At 37.9% G+C, this 22,782-nt stretch overlaps 3 protein-coding genes across 3 annotated transcripts; 2 read left to right on the top strand and 1 right to left on the bottom strand.

The window, feature by feature from the left end:
- The first annotated feature begins 11 nt into the window (after positions 1-11).
- LOC113664702 (uncharacterized) lies at positions 12-3,487 on the top strand. Its single transcript, XM_027180329.2, has 4 exons — positions 12-808; positions 1,447-1,656; positions 2,324-2,494; positions 2,946-3,487. The coding sequence occupies exons 1-4, from the start codon at positions 752-754 to the stop codon at positions 3,021-3,023; spliced, it is 516 nt and encodes a 171-aa protein (XP_027036130.1). The 5' UTR covers positions 12-751; the 3' UTR covers positions 3,024-3,487.
- Positions 3,488-4,919: 1,432 nt separating this feature from the next.
- LOC113664705 (NLR family CARD domain-containing protein 4) lies at positions 4,920-11,766 on the top strand. Its single transcript, XM_027180333.2, has 4 exons — positions 4,920-5,450; positions 6,657-9,431; positions 10,118-10,259; positions 11,135-11,766. The coding sequence occupies exons 1-4, from the start codon at positions 5,201-5,203 to the stop codon at positions 11,220-11,222; spliced, it is 3,255 nt and encodes a 1,084-aa protein (XP_027036134.2). The 5' UTR covers positions 4,920-5,200; the 3' UTR covers positions 11,223-11,766.
- A 1,866-nt stretch (positions 11,767-13,632) lies between these two features.
- On the bottom strand, positions 13,633-20,847 carry LOC113664707 (uncharacterized). Its single transcript, XM_027180336.2, has 7 exons — positions 20,664-20,847; positions 18,838-19,233; positions 18,235-18,362; positions 17,256-17,400; positions 16,838-16,948; positions 16,158-16,278; positions 13,633-15,752 (listed from the first exon to the last, which is right to left on the bottom strand). Exons 1-7 carry the CDS (start codon positions 20,734-20,736, stop codon positions 15,512-15,514), a joined length of 1,215 nt encoding a protein of 404 aa, XP_027036137.2. The 5' UTR covers positions 20,737-20,847; the 3' UTR covers positions 13,633-15,511.
- Positions 20,848-22,782: the final 1,935 nt, after the last annotated feature.

Raw genomic sequence — 22,782 nt, forward strand, 5'->3', positions numbered from 1 at the left:
GTAGGAATAGCATTGACTATATTCGTTACTTTGAACTTTGAGTAAGAAAAAATGTGAGGGGTTATCAGTATTAATATCTAAGAACATTAAATGCGGGGGACACTTCATTTATTGGTTTTATGTGAATGAAAAGCTCGTTAGGTCCTATGACATTAGCAGAATTAATTTCATATGTGATCTGGTTCTCTGTGGGAATGATAGTAATAGCTGGAAAAATAGTCTGACGGTGGAGAGACGCATTGAATTAAGTCGTTATCTTAGTAAACGTGTCCAGTTTCAGAAAGATGTAAGTAGATATTTTTTAAAAAAATTAGCTAAATCAAGCTTGCTTTTTGTTCAATCATCTCGGGAAAAACGAGTTCACGTGTGAGAGGTATGCGAAACAAAATAACTTAACTTTAAGGTAAGATCACTCATTTACTCAGAGGCGAGAAGATCTTGGTGCTTACCAACACGTACCATTTGCTGTGGTTCCTCGTATTTCATAAGTAACAACTTGTTCCGTAGTACTCTTCTTTCACTCGTATTGCTCTCTCATAGCTAACTCTTACCTTTCATTTTTTTCTGAGATAGAATGTTTGATGATAAATAATATTAGTGCAACTGTTCTGTTTAGATTTGATTAGGACAGCATTTCTTCTACTAAAAAAGTATTAGATACTACGTCAATTTGATTTCAGGCAGATTTTTCCAGAGATCCTCATTCAAGAACTCCGTTGCGTCTAAGGTTAAAAAAATAATCCTAAGCGAAATGTCAGCTTCAGAATATTTGAGATCCCCTGCTGGAGTTTCTAAGATTGCAGAATTTGTAAGTCATTAAGAATAATTGTCTGGAGAATGACTCTCTTTCTCACATGATTTACATAAAATTATGTCATCGCTAAATGGAAACATATCTATATTTTACTCCTTGGGGTATAAATTGGAAAAGATGCGACGGAGGGGGGAATGGTGGGGGCAATTAAAAACCACATTTTGTGCGCGATGTTCCCTCGACGAGATCCAAGCCCTTTCGCTTCTCTACAGCATCTATAACAGAGAAAGCATACTTCTCATAAGTATTCCCTCGCTAATACCGCTTTAATATTCTACAGTAAAATACCAGTATCTCGAAATCATCTTATAATAATAATTAGACCCTGGAATTTTTACATCGGGGTCTGATGGAAAATACCTCCTTTAGGCTGTGTTGAGTTCTGAGTTTCGACCATTGACTTATTTCAATCATTTTTTCTCAGCTTTTAAAATCTCTTCCCTTTTGTGTAATTGCAGCCTGAAAGAAAATTTAAAATTAAGATGGTACTCCACTCCGGTCGTTGCGTTTTTTTGCCCCCTCAGAGAAGTCATATTTCTGTTTGAATTAAATTAATTTAGAGTATGAAACTATTTAGCTATCATAGTTGAAAGAATTTGACCAGCTTACTTGCACGCACGACTCTTTTACAGATCCTGCTGCTATCAGCGTTTGTAATAATATCTCTTTACAATAACTTCTTTAAATCAAGAGATGATATGGAGATTTCCCGGCCTGATCACATGGAGAGACTTTCGTTCTTCATGACCTCCACCATCATTCTTTGGTTGCTCGTCACACTGATTTTTGTATTTTCTTTGTTGTCGCTCAGCGACAGAATCGGGAGAAAATGGAATATTCTGGTGAGTAGATGCTAACCAATTCTTCTGTAGACTCGAATTTCTTTTAGGCTGCACTGACCCTTAACAGAATCTTTTTTTGTTGGGGTGTAGCTAAGGTGGGTCTAGAGGAGCGCTTGATCCCACCCCGCCCCCTTTGATGACAGGTTCTTTTGTTCTTGTTTTTTTGTTTTGTTTTATTTTGTTTTTTGTTTGTTTGTTTGTTTTTTAACTAAACAATACGCAAACCTACCAAAAATTCAGAAGGTAAGAATGCACAACACTGAATAGTCTATACGACGTTCAAGCAAAAGCCAGCGTGAATGTCGACACTGAGACAGCGAGGTAAGTACCCTTGGTGTGACTTGGAGAGCCTCAAAAAACCAGCTACAATCCTGTTTTCTCAGATTTGCCACAGTTTACAGGCACCTACTTCCAGGTTGATTTGCATGGCGCTCCGCTTTGTAACGTACGGTTCGCACATGCAACTTCTGTTTCTTCCACTGCCTGTTGATCATACAATAAATCGCATTATCACAAGTTGAATGGTTTTAGGCCATGTAAATTTCGTGTTTGTGATATTTCGTGTCATTGTCGTAATTATTTTTCGGCTAAATAATTCGACAATCGATAGCTAAACACGTACTTTTCTGACCTAACAGATACTTAAAATTGTTTTTCTTCTTTTCAGAATATGGGGATCAGTATTTTTAGCGCCGTTTTATTGCTCGTTTCAAGCTCTTTACTGTTGAATGAAGTTACTCACCTTTCTAATTACCCCACGCCGCTTGGGGAAATGAACCTTTGTCAAGCTCAGAGGCATATTGGGAGGCAAACATGTGGGCACCTACAGGTGTCAGCGGTTAGTCCCTTGAATAGGTTATTTTCTTTCTTCTTCCATTGTGGTCTTTGCGAAGTTAAATTTAACTGAGGTGATATCTCTCAAACAAACGGGTAAACCAAAGTAAATGAGAGGGAAAACAGAACTATTTCTGACATTATATCACCGTCAAGTATTTCAGTGATAGGCCAATGAACTTACTTTGCCTGAAAATACCAGGACGGCCCCTCAGCCCCTCCTTCTCACCCGCCTTCCTCACCCCGCCCCTCAGCCCCTCCTTCTCACTCACCACGCCGCTGATCATCAGATCACTTTCGCTGAAGTCTGGTATTAATACGTTAACCTTACCTCAGGTTAGCAGGACCATGATATATATCTGATCTCTCGCTAAAATATTCTCGAAATGTTACACGCAGCTGCTTATAAACAAGAAAACATAAAGACTAACAGGCTTTGTTTATTTTCGTTTTAGGTCTGTGGACTTTCAGCGATGCTTCTCTTTATTGGAGATTTTATTTTTTACTACTTTAAAATGAGTAATCAACAATGAGGAAAAAATGTCGCAGCATCGGAAAGTTACTCTCGAGGGGGGGTCGAGGAGGGGTTAAGGTGGGGGGGGGAAGGGGGAGTATGCATGCCATCATTGTTTCGTTTATCAAATAGGCATTGCCTCTTGTTGACAGATTTACTCAATCACAAGAATTGTGATTGACATTAATTCCATAGATTGATTTAAAAGCGTTAGATTATTATGTTTCAAGTCAGTTTTTCACCGGAATCGAGGTGAGAAAGAAGTTATTTTGTTATCAATTTTTCTGTTTCTAAATCCGCTTACCTAGAGAATCTGCTAACCTGTAAAGTGAGACTGTTGTAACGACTCGCCACCGAAGTAAGTTTACATTGAAGTTTCATAATTTAGCTACGAGATTAGGACTTGATTTGCGTTTGTTCTGATTGCGAATTATAAATTTGTTTCTTTTAGATCAAATAACTATTAAAGCTTGGCTTGATATTATACGGTTTGTGGTGGTCATTTGATCTAACCAGTTCCGAGTAAGGAAACAAATATTATATGGTTTGTGGTGGTCATTTGATCTAACCAGTTCCGAGTAAGAAACAATCATTAAGATTAGAAGTCAAGACATCTCATATTTAAGTCGGAATTCAGACTTTCAAAGTGACATGAAGTAGATCGAAATCACTAAGACTTCGTGATTCGTATTCAGTACAATGTAAGTCGTATTTCGCCTCGCATTTGCTAGTCAGTGTAACTTTTTTTGCTTCAGCCCTAAATCGACTGCGTTCAAAGTTTCTAAGGTCTCCTGACTTCCTGAATTGGTTGAGAATTTTTATTTCAATTTCAATTTAAAGATCCATAAAATTTTCCAAATGGGACGAGATTTCAAGTAAACAAACTTAAAACTCCATGGCCTGTCAGTTTAATATCACATCGTCAATATGTCTTTGCAGCGCTGAAAAACTTTGATCAAAATAAATATAAAAACATAAAGGGACAGTTATTTACACGAATTCTAACCCAAACCGTGGTTTAACGCAAGCAGTGGGCCTTACATATTCTCTATAAGGGTGTTGTTTTCATTAAATTAATGTCCAACCACTGCGAGCTTTCGGCACGGCTTGACATTGTTCACTAAAACAAGTGTTTAGATGAAAGATTCAGCTAAATTTAAGATAGTGTAGAACGCGGTTTTGTTAAACAACGGCTAAACTTTGTTTGAATAATCGACCCAGTGAGTGTTACATTCTGAAACATCGAAAAACGAGCTTTTCCCAAAAAATGGTTGAGCGCGCGATTATGGAATACACCTTGTTCCGTAGTTTGAAACGAGATGTAGATTTAAAAAATCCAACAGAACCAATGAAATGATGGTTTATTTAAATTACAACTACATTTCAAGCCTACTTATCATCGATCGGTTGTTATTTGTGCGATGTATTTGGCTCTTCGAAATCCGCCTTAGAAGGACATTTATCTTGAAGGTAAATTTTTGTGAGGGGACGGTTTCCCCTGCCCACTGAAAGTGTACATTACCAGAAGCCAATCCTGACATTACACGAGGGCCTGCAATCTGGAACTGTGAGCCATAAATGCAGGTTTAAAGGGGAAAGACACGCAGAGCTCGAGATTATGAGTGGAAATCTGTATCGTCTTGAAGCTCAGATTATTCATCGCGTCAGGAACATGGGATTACGCGCACTGAAAGTGTACATTACCAGAAGCCAATCCTGACATTACACGAGGGCCTGCAATCTGGGACTGTGAGCCATAAATGCAGGTTTAAAGGGGAAAGACACGCAGAGCTCGAGATTATGAGTGGAAATCTGTATCGTATTGAAGCTCAGATTATTCATCGCGTCAGGAACATGGGATTACGCAAGTCCTCCCTGACGGTGTCTACGTGCGAGAGACCGCAACTAGGCCAGCGGACTTCCTCTAGAGTGACCTCCAATGAAATGAAACAGGTTGGGAATTGTTGGGGCGGTTTCTTGGAGGCTTGACACTACTTTATTTCTGGAGTGATCCTTAAAAATACATCTCGAAACAGAGAGCTATGCATCTAGAAATCATTTTCAACAGGCAATTTTTCTGCAAAGTAAAGTGTCTTCGAAGATGATAGAAAGACGATGTAACTTTGGCTTGTATTAAAATTGTGAACTTCTACGAGTACAGTAAACGCTGGGATTTCTACTTCTGGCAGAATAGTGATGGATCAGTTTCGAGCCAGGCTTCTCTCTGTCTCAAATGGAATAACAAACGACGAACTGGGTCAGTTAAAGTTTGTTTGTAAACAGCATATTCCTGTCGGTGTTTTGGAGAAGATTGCCCGCCCGCTTGAATTGTTCGATGAGCTAGAAAACAGGAACCTATTGAGTGAAGGAAATACGGAGCTTTTGGCAGAACTGTTATCCGAGATAAATCGCTTTGATCTCAAAGATGAATTACTCGGTGTTAAAGGTTAGTAAGCTAGATTTCACCTTTCTAATTGTAGTCTTTTTGTTGAACAGTCATCAAATTTGTGGGAAGTACAGCTGCCATTTGTAATTACGTTGAAAATTACAAAGTAACGATTTACGGAAATTTCGTGTATTAGTACACTGCGCCTTCATGTAGTTGGATTCTCGCAGCCCAATTTGCTAACCACGTTTAGTATGATTATAATTCGCTATTAAGCCTCTTGATCCATACTTTAAGAGGGCAAAAATCACGATATTCTTTTCACTTTGCTGACCTGTTGTTAGATTGAATAAATGGAGAAACAGGTTGAGTATTCGGCCGAGAAGAAAAGTTGTACGGTATCTATCATGATTGGTTTTCCAGACTGAGACAAGAAAGAGGCTATGGTACAAATGCATGTTGTTTTTTTTCATTTTATGAGTACAATGGGTACTGAATAAAAAATGCATAAACTAAAATAAACTTATCGAAACATTCAAACATCTCTGATTTGTGCATACATAAGAAACTCAAATTGAGTAAAATGGGGTTTAAATTTTGACTTTTTTGTTTAATATGCAAAGCACAGTTATATATCATAAACACTAACTGACTAGCAAGGTTTCAAACGTTTTCGCTTCATTTATTGTCTATCAGCCCTGAATAACTCATCTAAATGGATAACTATGATGTCTCAGTTAATAATAGTAATAGGACCGAGTGGAGTCCAATTTGGTCTGTAATCATACAAGTGATTAACAAAATCAGACGAAGCAGGAGGCTGAATTATCAATCACGAGTATGATTAAAGACAGAATTGGATGACATAAAGTCCTTTAACCAATTAATCATGACTGTTACAATTTCCAACAACAACAAATACATTTAGAACAAATGCATATAGTAGAGACAATGTCTAAAAATTCCTCAACTTTGGAAATTCCACAACTTTTTTAGGATAAGTGGTTGTTGCTATGGTTATTGTGATCAATTCTGTGATTGGTGGATTTGACTGAAAGAACTAAGTATGATTGGCTGCTTCAACTGTCCAATTACAGTCAACTGTCTAATTACACAGTCTGATTACAACTCTACAAAATGATTAATGAAAAATAAAGCAGCTAGTCTGCACCATTCACCTTTGAGGAAATTGTAATGGTAATGATTATATTCAGATTTGTTCTTTTAATTAGTTATGTTTTGTAATTTTTTTATTTTTTTTTTTAGTGAAGAACAGATCAGGTGATGCAGTTTTACATCATATGCAAGAATCCCTATGGGATCATTATCAAAAAAACATCGGTTGGATTCAGCCAATCTCCTGGAATGACTCATTCCAGATTCACATAGACCACATTTACACCAATTTGGAAATCATATCATTGGTGTCACAGGGTAGAAGGTGTATTCAAAATCCCTTGGATTCTTACCCCATGATGTTTTGTGGTCGCCCTGGATGTTCTAAACCAAGACGAATACTGGTGGAAGGTGAAGCAGGTGTGGGAAAGAGCACATTTCTGTGTAAGATTGCTCATGATTGGTCTAGGTGTGATGGCAAGGTACTGCCGTTCACAGTTGTGATTCTCATCGAGCTGAAGCAAATAAAGGGAAGTTTCAAGGACGCTATCATCCAGCAGTTGTTTCCTTCTGATTTTCCCATTCCAGTGTCTCAATTGCTTAGTTACCTTGCTTCCCATCAGAGAGAAGTCCTTTTTCTTCTAGATGGTTTTGATGAAGCAAACTTGTCGTGCCTGACTCACCTCCAAGACATTCTGAGTGGAAGAATTTTTCGAAATTCCTGTGTTGTTCTCACATCAAGGCCAGGTAAAACCACACATATCCAACGAATGATGGACACACGACTGGTTATTACAGGATTCACCACTGAAAACATTAGAAGCTATGTGCTAAAATATTTTCAAGATGATGCTAGTACTGCTGAGCTGTTGTTGTCTGAACTGGAAACACACCCAGTCATTGAGGACATTGCAAAGGTTCCCTTGACAGCCATGCTGATATGTGCTCTGTGGGAGGATGCCCCAGACACTGCCTTTGAAGCTCTGTCTACACTTACAACTCTTTTTACAGAGCTAATTTTACTCATGGTAAAGCGATACTTTGCCAAGAATGCTGCAGGTGGTGAGGCTAAAGATGGGGTGTTCACTGACTTGGAAGATATCCCCAAGGATCTTTATAATGACCTGCTAGTTCTAGGGGAGATTTCTTTGAATGCTTTACTTGAAGACAATCTCCTGTTTGATGTGCAAGCATTGGAGAAGAAGTTATCTAACAAAACTGTCTTTGAACTTGGTTTGTTGTCACAGGAGACAAGCACTTCCAGACTGAAGCCAGTGCAGAAGTGCTGCTTTGTTCACAAGTCTTTCCAAGAGTATATGGCAGGATTGTGGCTAAGTCGTGAAATTAATTGCACTGCAAATGATCCATTAAGATTGAAGAAAGTCCTTTCTCTAACCTTGAAATGTGTTACAAAAGTCTCTGACTCTCTTCTACTAAATTTTGTTTCTGGGCTTGTTGGGGACAACTTTGAGATTGTGTTTGTACCCTTGCTTGAAAATCTCAAAGAAACCATCAACACTTCTGACTCTTGTGAAGCAAATGACTTCCTTGAAATGTTTGTTCTTGCTCTGTTTGAGTCCCACCAGGGCCACCTTGCCAGTAAATTGGGGGCAACTCTTCTTGATGGAATCTTGAAGTTATCTGGTCGTGATATCAGTCCTTATGGTGTGCGAGCTATGACATATTTCATGCAAAACAACCCTGACCTCAAGTCATTTGTTCTAGAACACAGTCAGCTAGAAAAGCAGACTGCTGCCTTTTTTGCAAATTCTCTTTCACAAATGCCTTCTCTGAGAGAATTGTGCTTCAATCAGAACATTGTAGGGGATGGTGTGGTAGAAGCCTTCAGCAGGAATTTGTCCCCCAACCTTCCTTTGGAGAGGTTTGTGTTCAGTGGAAATGCATCTAGGCGAGATATTGGCGATGACTTTGCATTAATTTTGAAGTCCTGTCCAAACCTGCGCCATCTTGATTTGAGCTACAGTGGACTTGGAGATGAAGACATGAAAGATGTCATTGATGCCCTGAAGTTTGTCCCTAATTTGAAATCTCTGGATCTGAGTGGCTGTAAGTTAACCCAGATCAGTGCGGCATACTTGTCAAAGAAGTTGTCTTGTACTGCCACCCTGACCAGTTTAAGCCTTGAAAACAACATCGACCTTGAAGCTGAGGGTGTAAAGGCACTGACAGGTGGACTGCTCAAGGTCCCTCATCTGGAAAATCTATCCCTTCATGATGTAAATCGGAAGACAGATGTTGCTAGTGAGACTTCTAGAATCATTTTTACAGTCCTTGGTGAAGCCTTTGCACACTGCCCAAAATTGACAAGGTTGGATCTTTCTGCAAACTTGCTACATCAAGGAAAGTTTGTTGGAGACTGTGTTAGAAAGACCCCAAGGCTTGTCCATTTAGACTTATCTGGCAATGCCTTTCAAGATGAAGGTGCTGAAAGTTTGGCAAGTGCCCTTCCCTGTGTACCTGGCCTCTCAGAACTGCTTCTAGACAAAAATCAGATCACATGCAAGGGACTTGTGACTCTTAGTGAGGGCTTCAATTGTACACCTTATCTATGCAAACTATCATTGAAGTCTAATTGCATTTCGGATGTTGGTGTTGCAGCATTAGCAACTGTTGCTCCCTACATTTGCCAAATGAAAGAACTGTGTCTGGGATACAACAACATCACTGAAGCAGGTTTAAATGCACTTTTTACCTCATTTAAATCTTTCTCGTCATTGAAGTGCCTTGATTTTAAGGGCAACCTGCTCAGTGAAGAAGGAATTTCTGAACTTGGCACAAAGTTATGTGAATTGCCAAAACTGAGGCATCTGTACCTTTGGAGTCCTGTGGCACAGCATCCTTCAGATCAACCTACAGAAACTGCCAGGTCTTTGGAGTTCAGTCCTGCGACCAAATTATTTCCAGGTAACAAATTTTCATGTAGCAACTTTACTCCTTAATTCCCATGAGTGATCAAGACAGAATTTCTCCTTTCAATTTCAGTACAATATCAAACAGACAAGTAATGAGAATAAAAAAAAAATTTAACGAGGGGATATGTTAAATAAAACAGGACTGGTGGTTGCTAAAATTTTTTGGGTTTGTTAGTGATTATTGCATGAATATTATCTACAGTTGAATCCAAGCTTATAAAATTCACTGATGCTAACATTGATCTAGTGATATTGATTTCTCATTTTAACTAAGGTCTACTGCACTGAGTATATCCCCTAGGCATCAAGATGAGTTCCCTGGTCCATTATTGTATAAATTTACTTGTCAGTGTGCTCAGATGATTCACATGTATCAAGATTGCATTTTTTAACTGATTGGTTGAGTGAATGTTCTTGTTCATTCTCAAAAACTTTTGGCTGAAAGAGGAAGTTACACAGTGGTCTTGTAAAGAGCTACCAAGTAACTCAGGCCTAGCAAAATAAATCGTAGCTTGTTGCACACTGTGATAGCCTACTGAGTTTGATACAGAGTGTTATAATTATTTCCATCATGTTTCACCAAACAAACTGACTTGTACCATCTGTTTTTTGCACAACTATTTATCAATACTTCATAGGGTTAATATAATTTATTTTGTTTCTTTTGTGGATTATCAGGTCTCAAATACCTGGAAAAATGGAGACAGTCAGTTACATTTGCTGATGACAAATACCTCAAATGTTATGTAGCCCTTAAGGAAGAAACATTTAAGCTGCTTATGACAAGTGCACATTCACATGCTTCACTGGAGGGAATTTAGTAAGTACAGTCAAACCTGCATTACTAGTGAGGGGTATTGTATTAAGCAGTCACTCTGTATTAAGTGGTAGGTCTTCAAAGTCCTAAAGTTGTTGTAATTTTTACCTCTATTATGCAGCCATGGTTACCCTTTACTGAGTCCCAAGGGCCTGTTTGCATTGTTTTCCACCTGTATTGAATAGTCACTTTTAGGGGAACCACTAAAATTGATCAAAGAAGAATCTTTCAAGTTAAATTTAATCCATATTTCTTTCCTGAAATCAATGTTTGAAGTACTTTTAAGCAAGGGTTTGTACATTAACCCTTTAATTCCCATGAGTGACCAAGAGATAATTTCTCCTTACATTATCAATGCAGTATCAAGCATACAAGTGATGAGAATAAAGAGGAAAACTCAATTAGGGAACTACATGTTGATCCAATACCAAATTCTCCAAATCAACATCATAAGTACATGTATTTTATGGCAGACAGTAAGGAGAATTGCTAATGAGATCTTGGGAGTCAAAGGGTTGAGTGGAGTTTTCTATCAGAGAACTGGAACCTGTATTGAGCAGTCATCCCACCATTCTCCATGGGTGACTGCTTGATACAGGTTTGACTGCACTTCCATTTTTGATATCCAAACAAAGATTCAGGTTTCAAATAAGATTTTAATTTTCATTTCTTTTCCATTCCACCTCTTTCTATTGCTAAATGTTTTCAGGGAAGTTTGATAAGTGTGTTAAGCTGCAAAAATGCAGAAAGCCTTTCACTGCAAGTATTTTTGAGGGGCAAGTTTGCAAGTGTATAGATTTTAATTGAGTGCAATATTGATTTATTTTTATTGTCAAAGAATATGGTCTAATTTATTTTCTTTCTGCACCCTATTTCAGTCTCAGTCAGACAGCCATTCCTAAGGGAACTGATCCACAGATTTATCCCCGTCTTCGTCTGGTTGGACAGTACAGGAAGGAGTTATGATTGACATGCATCTCTATAAACACTTATATTCACAAATGTAAATAATTTCTTGGAACAAATTGAATTATCTGTCAAAGAGGAAATTTTGCCATTTTGGTTCCCCCTTTAACGGTAAAGCCAGTTTCAACTGTATGGTCCTTCAACCTAAAGTCTCTTTTAGTAACAAAATAGTTCAAGATCTACTGATTAATGAAAGGTGTAACTTTCATAATTGCTCAGGAAAAAGAAAAAAGAAAAAATCTTGGTCTCTTTAACTTTCACTGATAGAATTTTGTGAGCAAATTTTTTTAGAAAAGTTTATTAGCATGATCAAAGAAAGGTACTTTAGATACAACGAGCTTTGAAGAGGCATCTTTGGATAACTCTACAACAGAATTCTACACTTCAAAACTAGGAATAATGTATATTAAAGAGTGTACATTGTGACGAAGGAAGATAATTTCATTCTTAAATTATTGTATGCACTTGGAATGAGCAAACGTGATTTTAGATGCACTGTGATTAAAGTGGAGCTCAGCCTCATGATCATATGTTTTCATTTAAACGGCCAGTCCATTCATTTCACTATTTGATAACCTCATTAATCTGTTTACTTTAATGTTAATTCTTAGACTAAGGTTTTTTGGGAAAAGGATCAATTTCTTATTCATGGTTAGTGTTAATTAACGACTGAGTCCAGGCTACCCAGTTCAGGATTCAATGAACTGATGGGGGTGACCTACCTAGGAGATTACACTTTCAAATGTTGACAAATTAGCGTTCCGGTGAAGAGCATTTAGAAATCCAGTGATACAAGAATGTATTATTTCAAGATTGTGGTGGACTCTGTCGGCCATTTCCGAGGTTTTCAAAGGCGCGAAACCCTGCAGATCCTCTGATAAGAAAGTGATTTTTTCATCCTCGTCACCGTTGAAATAATACGCATTTTCACCGAAAGGGTTCTGCACATTACTTTAGTTTGAAAGTGAGAGTTTGTGAGCTCAGAATTTGCACATGGATGGACCGAAAATAATTCAGGCAAAAAAGAGTCGTTTGGCAAAAGACGAATGGAAGTTTAGTTCAAAGCGGGCCCCCCAAAGGTGGGGTGGGTTTTTCGATGTGTGAAGCGTCGTCTGAGAAAGGTGTTGGGTGATGCAAGGCTACCTCGACGTTTTGTCTACCATGTTGATCGAAGTGGAAGAGACCTTGAACTCCCGTCCACTTACGAGTTCGACGAAGTAGGCAAAGAAGTTCTGACTCCATCGCACTTGATCTTCAGGAGAAGAATCAAGACAATTCTAGACGAAATTGTTGAAGGCGAAGAAGATGAGAGTAGATACACTCTAAGATTTACATATTTGAGCGTTAGATTAACACATTTTTGGAATCGGTGGAGCCGTGAGTACATGGCTAACTTACGCAAGTAAGGCAGGTAAAAATGCAAAGAGCGCAGAGAGTGGAGATGTAGTCACAGTTTTCGACGAGAATAAGAAGCGTTTAGAGTGGAGAACGGCAGTTATAGAGAGTCTCGTCAAAGGTAAAGATGACGTAGTTAAGGGTGCAAACATTCGAGTCATTGCTAAAGAGAAGTCCTTACGCATGTCCAAACTCCTTAAAAAACTCTACCCCGTTGAAGTGCGAAGCGAGACCCCATCCAAAGTATCACGGGAAAGTGCTCAAGAGGGTCGAGAAGGTCCTAGGAGTAGCCCTAGACCCGCTGCAGCAGCAGATGCGCGATGAAACACAAACTTAAAATACTTCACTCGTAGACGAGTCAAAGGGGGAAGAATGCCTTGAAGCGTTTCTACGCTCAAAACTGATTTCCTTTATTTATTATATTTTAATTGTGTATCTAGTAAGTTATAATTTCGTTACCGTTTAGTAAAATTTTTGTACCATTTAAGTAAATTATTAACGTCACCTTTAAAGTAGGAAGAGGTAAAGGAAGTAAGTTCTGCGAACAGTGATATATCTAATTAAGTATTTCCAGGGCGTTAAGCAACTTAAGCGCGTAGGAACACAACCCATGTTTAATAGGAAATTAGTGCCCACGAACCGTTGTAGAACGTGAGCAAGCCTTGAATCCCACACAGAATTAAGTAGCTGAGGATTTCCTTAGCTAACAGATGAAGCACTTTTTGCAACCTTGAGTTAAATTGGAATACAATAGGTGGATCGTACAACGGAACGTGTAATGCTGAATTAGCAACAATGAAGCCTGAATCAAGTGAAAATACACAGTCCAAGATTACTAAACTAACGTGTGCGAAATTCTCAGAACTCTGCGAAAGAATGATAAAAACGCTTTTTTTTTTTTTTAACTTGCTGATCAGAATACTTCTGGAACGGATTCCGGGAGATGAACATGTTTTATTTGAGTGGTTCCGCTTTTAAGACACTTTTAAATCAAAGGGATTAAGCAAAAGCAATATAACTTTGATTGTTTATTAAAAAGGTAAATATAATATGAAAAAAAAAACGTGGTAAGGAACCAATGAATGATTAAACCACCAAAACAGATATCATAAAATGAGAACCAAATTATACTGAGACCCAAATAATAACAGTCAAGTCATGAGGGACCCATTACACATACCAAGCATTCTTTATGAACATTTCGCAAGTGTGAGCACCAAACCAGCAAGTAAACTACCCACGAAAAGTAATCATATGGATTATCTCAATTATTAAAATCACCTGATTCTTTCTTTTTTTTAAACCGGCCCATTGCCCCAGATGACGTCCTGAGGCAATGGGACGTTTTATTACTACCAAACAACAAATCATATTGTTTGTACTCTTTTCCTGCCCAATGTCTTAATTGCTCATGCGACATTTTATCTCCTGTCCAGTCGAAAATTTTTGAAACTTCTCTTACGTTTGGTGTCCACCCTTCAAATTTAAGATCTCAAAAATTACACTTACCTTAAAAAGTGAGGAACAGACTGATGCTTCTAATTACCGACCGATTTCTCTCTTTTCAAATTGCAAGTCAATCTTTGAAAAGCTACTGTATTAAAGAATGAAGGAATTTATTGGCATAAACATGACAAAACATTCCTCATGATATGGCTTCCGTGAGACACACTCCTTAAATCATGTGATCCTTGATACTGTTAAAACTATGCAGAACAATACAGGTAAGCATTACATGTGGTATTACCATTGATTTAAAAAAGGCTTTTGGCACTGTCAATCACAAAATACTACTTGATATACAAAATTTTTTTATGGTTTATGGGGAATTATTACCGAGTAGTTCCAGTCGTATTATCTAAATGACATTTACTTATGTTCAAATAAAATTAAATTTTCCTTATTTGCGAATGACACTTATATTCTTTATGTTGACAAGGACCTCAAGTCTTCAGAACAGACGATCAATGCTGGACTGAACAATTTACATGACTGACTAACAACAACAGATAAATTGACTTTGAAAACAAAAACATGAAATGTTGTAATTTGTCGCCCTCAACCAAAGAAGAACTATTATCTTACCATAAGTAAGTATATTTGATGGTGAAAGAAATAAAAAAGTCAGTTTAGAACGTAAGAACTATATCAAATATTTAGAAACTCTAAACTCTTTTCTCTGACGAACTCTTCACGGTGGCCAGCGGTGGCCAACTTACATCATGAACTCATTTGTTAAACACATTATCTTATTACACTCCCACACCGACGCAGCACCACAGTTTCCCCAGAAATTTACCCCCCCTTTTTTAAGACTGTTTTCCTTTCTTAAAAAAATAATAATGAAAGAAACTTCCCTAAAAGAAGGTAATGATTGCTCGTAGCATGTTCTTTTTGTATTTAGGTCATCCTTGATCTGAAAAGGATAGTGGTAACAACTGATGACTACTTTTTACCGTCGTCGCCTACACCAAATTGCACTCGAAATCACCTTACTACTTGTTAATAATGTACATGAAAAGACATCGCAGAAGGTCAAGACAGATGAAATTTTGGAAGCGTGCGCGCGCTATTTGTAATTTGCACTCGTGTTTCAACTTTGCACTCGTGTTGCATGACAATGCACTCGTTTTCAGCTGATAAGAAGCACGTATTTTTTTCATGTACATTATTAAGAACAGTATGTAAAGCGTAAAGAGAAGAACTCTCACCAAAGAGGACATAACTTGAACTACTGTTATAGATAAGTCAAGACCATTGGAAGAGCTTTTAGCTGGGCTCATGCGGTACATGTAATGCATTCAGTAACATTCAGGAGTATATAATCTATTTTGTACATCACAGTACATTATTTACATTAAAGCTGGCGCTGATTGTAAATTTTGCGCCCCCTGCTATTTCTGGAGAAGAAACATTAACGCTAAAGTTCTTATAAGCGCCTTATATGGCAAAGAAGATATTGAACCTGCTGACACAGGAGTTCTCTTCTCATAGTAGTCATAGTCACAAGCGATAAGGACTCTCTCTGTCGCGTCCACTCCTCGCATTTTGCATATTCCAAGACCATGTCGACGAAGAGATGTAACGAATGTTCCATTATTTTCATATCCCAGTCCATATTCAAACGATTTACAGCTGATTGAACACAAGAAAGGTACATCTCGTGAGAAAGAAAATTACAGAGGAGTTTCTGATCTTCACGCAAGTAGTTGGAATGGTATAGTTTTTTGAAACGGAAACTTTTCTTTATTCCAGATACTTTCTGGACTCGATTAGTTAAAACTATTTAATCAAACTTCAGGTCGCCTTTGGGTTTGATGAGTTTCAACTCTCCTTCTTTAAAATTCATACACTAAAGCTATTTGGGATAAGTGAAACAACTTACGTACAATATGTTCGGTGGTACACAAACACATAGGTGTTTTTCATTGCCAGCGTTATACGTTCTCAAAAGCAAATGTTCTTAGGCTACCTTCAGAGGACTCCCTTTAATAGGTGTTTGTGTGGGTGTGTGTGGGTGTATTTGCACATTCCCCTTACCTTAAATTCTCTTTACACTTTCCGGAGCAAAACTCCAAGGAAACATTTGTTTGAAAAGGAAGCTTGTTTCCTCCTCCTGTGTCGATACAGAGGTTTTTCTGCGTAGCAAAACTTTCAGGAACTGCAAAAAAATATATACATATCATGAATAATACGTAAAATGTGAATAAATGCAAACCAAAAACTTTGAGCTCAAAAGTCAAGGATACAAGAGACCTGTCACTGAAATGGTCTTCAAAATACCGAACATTAATCACATTTGAAATAAGACAACAATTTTTGAGAACAGGAAACAAATAAAGACTGCAGTTTTAATAATAACACAGGTGTAGACCTAACAGACTTTTGGTAGAATTAAGTAAGCCTTTTTGTGTCCCCTTATTTTTTACCTGCCGGGGCTCCATCGCTTTGTCAATATTAACGAATTCTTGGTTAAGTTTAAGTCAAAGAGGCATTTTTTGTCTCTCACCTGCAGTAAAACGACGTCAGTTTGATGGGGTTTATAACACCTTTATAACACCTTTGATATGGGTAAGGGTGGAAAAATTACACTGAAAAGCAGATTTTAGTCAAGTTCTCTTTTGAACTGAGGTAGGTGCTGGGAGTTGAAGACTGAGTCACCTTTATGTCAAAAATCACCACTTGCAACTGATCATAAAATCTAAGTACTTTTCACTTACTTTCACAGTTTGCTCCTTCCCAGGCTCTTAAACAATTACACAAATAGGACATGCCATCCACGTGACATTTTCCATGATGCTGACAAGGATTAGACACACATTCGTCTTCATCTAAAGGAAAATAGGTGCAAGAAAAAAACAACACTATCCACTCCTCGTCCATAACAACGCCTTGATATTACATAAAGGTAAACTAGTCTTGCGTTGTTCGTAATCTATTAAAAAACTAATCACAGCAACAATTCAAAATTTTCTTAAGACGGCACGCCATCAGCTTAAGCGAATGAGCTTACACGAAAGTCGTGAACAGACGTTCCGTCAGACATTTTTGGGTTTCCTGTCCAAGCTTCACGGAAAGGGATTTCAGACTCAGATGAACTAATATATAAACAGGTGGAAGATTTCAGTATTTTCTTACATGTTTGAACAGTGATGATATTGGATTTTGCGCCTTCTTTCCTGGCCGTAGAGGCTGTCATCCAAACACTGTAAGTCGTTTTTGCATTCAAGCCCGTGATAATTGCTCTTGATACACGTCTGAATTCTTCGCCCATTTTCATACCCTATACCAAAATATGTAACATCCACCTCTTCATTTGAAACTGAATTAACTTAAACTTTAAAAACACATATGACCTGAATGGGAGACAACAAAAAATATTTGCTTTATTTAATGATTATATCGAACTCTGGAGAAATTTGCTAATTTCGTCATTTGTGCCATCTGCGCCACTGCATGCACGCCTGAGCATGTCTCTTACAGAAATAAATAAAAGGTAGTGCTCCAAAATTACAGTAGCTATCCTCATGCTACCATTTCAGATAATGTGAATCAAAAGTTGCACTCGGCTAGCAGCAGCTTGGTCTCCCTGTTAATTTTGGCTTGAGGCTGTTACTAAGCTATTCGGCTATACGATGTCCCCCCAACTTGCATTAAAAAAGTGACGTTGTCAAGTACTCAACTGGAAAGTTTCGTGAAAACACTAGCTTACAAGAAGCAACATTAGTTTCGGTGATTCGAGCGTGCACAGTAGGGGAGAAAATACTGTAAACGGACCTAGAGCAGAGCAAAAGAAGTCAGTTTTGAATGATTAACGCACGCTGGGACAAAACTGCAGGAAAATTTAATATCAACTGTCCCTGTACTGAATGTCTTCCTTTGCTCCCACCGGCTACATACAATTGTTAAGAACGAAAGGGAACCTGTATCTCAATATACGTTAGTCAAAGTGATGCCTGTAATGTGGAGACAGTAAAGGGAATCCTTTCAAGTGTTTATACGCCTTACACATGTAAGGGAAGTTTATGCTTTTCTCAAAATTTTTGATAAAATGCCTGCTTTTTGCGATCTTATTTTTCACTGAATAAGCTAGTGAAAAAAACAGAGTTCAACTTACGTAATCAGTTTTGTACAATATAGTGTACATTACAATGGTTCCTCTTGTTTGATTAGGGGGAGACCACGTGACTTCGACCGTTTTGGATGATAATGGCCTTGCGTGTACATCCCTCACTGCACCAGGTGCTTAGGGGAATAAAAGGTGTTTAGTCAGTCTGACAAGGAAGGTCAAGAAAAGGAAGAAGAATTAAGGTTTCCTATGTTGCGTTGGCCTACATCATCATCGTCGTCGTCCTCATATAGAGCGAATGTAAATGCATGTTAACTCGAAATTAAGAAGAAACAGTTCGTTTAACATTTCATTATTTCAATTGAGGGTTAGTTTTGTTGTGTTTGAGGGGTGCCAGTAAGCTCGGATTGCCAAACCTCTCTTCATCATATCAAAACAGATTATGATAACGATACCCTTAAAACTGCGTAGAACGGCTCGGAGGAATTTCAAATAGAATTTCTTATCTTAAAAACTGAAGTTAACAATAATGTGATGATTTATGGTGAAGATGAGGTAGCTATTTAACCTTTTTAAGTGATATTCGTACGACAGTTTGCAGGTAAAACTAGAGATGTCGTAAAGGTGACAGATCAAATTTAACCCAATTACCTCCAGCTGGAATTGTATAATTGATCCACTCATTATGACTCTGGCATGAGTCAGGGTATACATCAGTACAAGCTTCAACTTTTATGCTCACGGGCTCCTCGTATTCCAGTTTGCTCTCAAGCAAAGGTGCCCCATAATTTTTGTTAAATTTGTTACACGAGACATCCCTGTCACTGTTTGACACACAATAACTACATGTAGTGTTATCCGCTAAACAGTAGACTTGCATTGGACCGACCTCGTGTGGTGGACTGTTTGAGTTTCCCTGCATTGAATTAAATCCTTTGAAGAAGATTCTGTAATACTTAGCGCTTTCTTGATATTTCCATGATATTATGACAAAATCCGAACCCTGTACTGCTTCAACAATGATACCTGATGGTGACTGAGAGGTACCTAGGGAAACAATTTAGCTCAAAGTAAATAAGAAACGAAAGTGTTTGCAAATCATTCCTTTTCACTTATTTTCGTTATGATCCGCTCATTCTGTTGCCTGTCACGGAGCATTCAATGAAATGCCATCAATCCCGTAGAGAGGGGAATTACCTTGTTAATCAAAGCAGCTATCGTGACATATAAACCTGCACAAGCAACACTGAAATATATTCTATTGTTTAATTCGACACAGTTACACCTGTTGGTTTGCGGGTCCGAGCCAGCGATGATAATAGTCAGAAAGACCTGTTGCAAGATGTATTAAGTTCTTTCAATCACGCAAACCACGCACCAAGATGGATAAAAAGAATGTAAGAGACACATCAGTTAAATGTTGGGTTTTACACCAATCAAGGTATCCAACAAAATAAGACTAGATCAGGCGAGAAAATGATTTCAGATGTGTGAGAACACAGAATGGCAAAAGCAATTTGATGGAATTTTGCATCAATACTAAACAAGAGAAATCCTGATATTCTATCGGAGACTGCCCAAATAAATGTTTTCCATTACATTCTACCTCACGCTTCAAGCAACCTTTGCTTGAAATTTAAATTTCCCGGTTAAGTTCGAGTTCCCCTAAGGTCCCATATAAATAGACACAAACCAGATATGTTACAAGAGAAAGTTCTTTTAAAGTGTGACGTCTGAAAAAGGCGAGAAGAAATAGCTTTTAATCGCACCGATCGGCTAAATCACACGACGAGTTAAACAGTCAGTATAATACAATTATCAAAAGACCCAAATCTTAATAGGGAACAGTATTCTTCAGTTGGAGCGATTGAGGCAAATTGCGACACTTCAAACACTTCACAGATTTTCACTTCATCCTAGTTCATACCAAGAAAGTAATATCTCGAGGAACCTAATTTATTCTTAGCAAATAGTGCTATCGTTTATTTACTACTGTGGTCGTCCAAGTAAACACAATTCAGTTAGGCGCAAAGAGGATACCATTTAACCCAAATACAGAATTCATTTTTAATCTATGAAAAATAAACTCCTTGGGAAATTGCGTGCTCTACCATCTTCATATCAGTTTAAAAAAAAAAAAGGAAAATAGGGCAAGTTAAAACGTGTTCGCGACCAAAAAAAAAAGATCAAGTGATGATAAAACGTCGAACACATGTAAATAGCGTGGATTTTAACCTTCGTAAAAACAGATTTAATAATATAGTATAGTTATAATTATCATGGAAAAAACCAATTTTAAACCTTGTCCTTTTCTTATTCCCTCTCCTCTTGCAGCAAGGACTTTCCTAACTTCACGGTGGAAACAATTACGAAGGTTTATCCATGCGACCGTGAATAAGAAAAGACCTAATTGGAATGTTACGACTTAACAATGATATGCGGTGTGCTTCGTCATTCAAATTAATGAACATTCTTACCTGAGATCTTTGAGCTAATTACTATAACTCCAACCAAAAGTATAGCAGAATGGTAAAGATTCAATACTATCATGGTCAGTTTATGATCATTTGCGTACAAATTATGGTGAAAGTAGTAATATGCAAATTTTAGCTAACAATGAAGACTGTCAATATTTTCAAGAGTGTCTAATGTCTCACGTGGTTGTAAAAGGACCGCGAGACAACCAGTGGAGACGAATTAAGACACTGTATAAATTATTTGTTTTGGTGTTATGGTGACGCGTGGAGCTCGCTTTCATCTCAACAATTTAGCATTATCGATCCTGATCAAAAGAGAAAAAACGAGGAAATGTATCGTTATAACTTCTGACTAGTCGAAACAGCTCAACGATAACATTGCCCGTTGCGACCTATCAGGCGCCAAGACTCTTTCAGACCTTTCGCAGTCAGAGGTTGACACGGTGGATCGGAACCACTAAGTGTATCGTTGTTAATTTGCGAGATTTATGTAAGTTTGGGTTAATGTTCTAACAATAAATGTATATCTTCCAAGGCCACTCAGTTAGCATGCCCACCCATCCCCACCGATAGCAAATATATAAGCATGTACTTTAGAACTTTCTTAGTAGATAGGATTCAATTGTAGAGGTGAGTTAGTCAATGAGAACTCTTCTGTGAGAATGAAAGTGTGGTGTCTAAGATATTAACCAGAGTTACATAGAATGAAGTAAAACTAGATGTAAGCAGAATTAATCAGTTGTGTATAACAGAACCGAGAGATTACAGAAATACAGTTTAGGACAGTTTGAGAGTCCTTGGAGCCTTTCACTGAGCGTGGTGCGGTCCGCAGCTAGTTCCCCCGACTTTGTGACCCAAATGTACTTGGTGAAGTACGTCAAAACATATTTGTTGCTAATATGTTTACCATGAAAAGAAAAATGGGTGATTTCAGCTAAACTGATCGTACACATGGAAGAACGTGGCGAATTCAAAAATTGTGGATTTCTCGTTTGGTATGAGGAGTGCGATCAGGATTACGACTTCTGGAATTATTTGATTTTGAGTCTCACTACGAAGCAAATATCGACAGCACACTTCTCACATTAGTTTCCACAGTTTCCGATAAGATGTAAATGAATCGGAACTAAGAAAAGAAGAGCCCATAGCCTTGAGCACTAATTTCATTATTACCTGCGTAATGCCCGGTTCAAAAGTCGAACTTGACACGTTTACAGACAAATAAATAAAGAACGAATAAATAAAAACGAGAAATATATAAAAGACGATAAATACACAACGTTTCTCTCGTTTCGAATTTTGAAATGCTGAAATATCGAGCTTCAAAACAGCCTGTTACCAGTCTGATTTTTAACTGAAATTTCCCCGTACCAATGTACATTATTTGCCTGTAAATTGGTATAAACTACGAAAATTAGAGGTACTTGGGAACTACGAAATTAGGAATGTTCTGGCTAAGTGTTTGGAAATTGTTTAGGCCTGTTAAATTATCTTTAAATCCTTATGCGGGTCTTGTGAGCCTTGGTTTGTTCTGTGCTGCAAGACCACACATTTATTTTTACCTTTTGAGTGATCTGTCATTGACCTTACTTCGAGTCCTTCACAGGAAGTTTTGCTAAGCTTTTAGTTCTCGAGGATTAAGAGTTTTTTAAGTACTTTGTATATTTCGAATTCCTTATGTTATTGTGGGTTAAAAATATATTTACTCTGCCAACGTCATGTCCCGTGAGCACAGGCATGCCTACCGATGGGATATTTAGGAGGGTGCACTCAGGGCTGTCATATTCGACGCCAACTACAAACTGCAAGCGCAAAAGAAAAATCCCTTAGGAAATGTCACGTGAATCGGAAACGAAACGGTAGCCATAAGGCTAAAGTAGAGACACGGAGATTTAGTCCTTCCGATGAAGAGCCATTAAGAGTCTTTAGGCAGAGTTAATAAAAGTTGCTGATCGGACTCCTCGTGCCTCCCGTTTGCGCTAATTACTCAAGCTAATTAAACCCAACAATCCAACAAGATCGTCCTCACCTTATCAGCCAAAATTTGTATCGTAATTGCCTTTCCCATCTGACTTGCCAAAGATAGTTTCTACACGTTAAACCGTCCTGCACTACATGT

Source organism: Pocillopora damicornis, chromosome 3 (genome assembly GCF_964200805.1).
Source record: "Pocillopora damicornis chromosome 3, jaPocDami1.2, whole genome shotgun sequence".
In the NCBI taxonomy this organism is placed as follows: Eukaryota; Metazoa; Cnidaria; class Anthozoa; order Scleractinia; family Pocilloporidae; genus Pocillopora; species Pocillopora damicornis.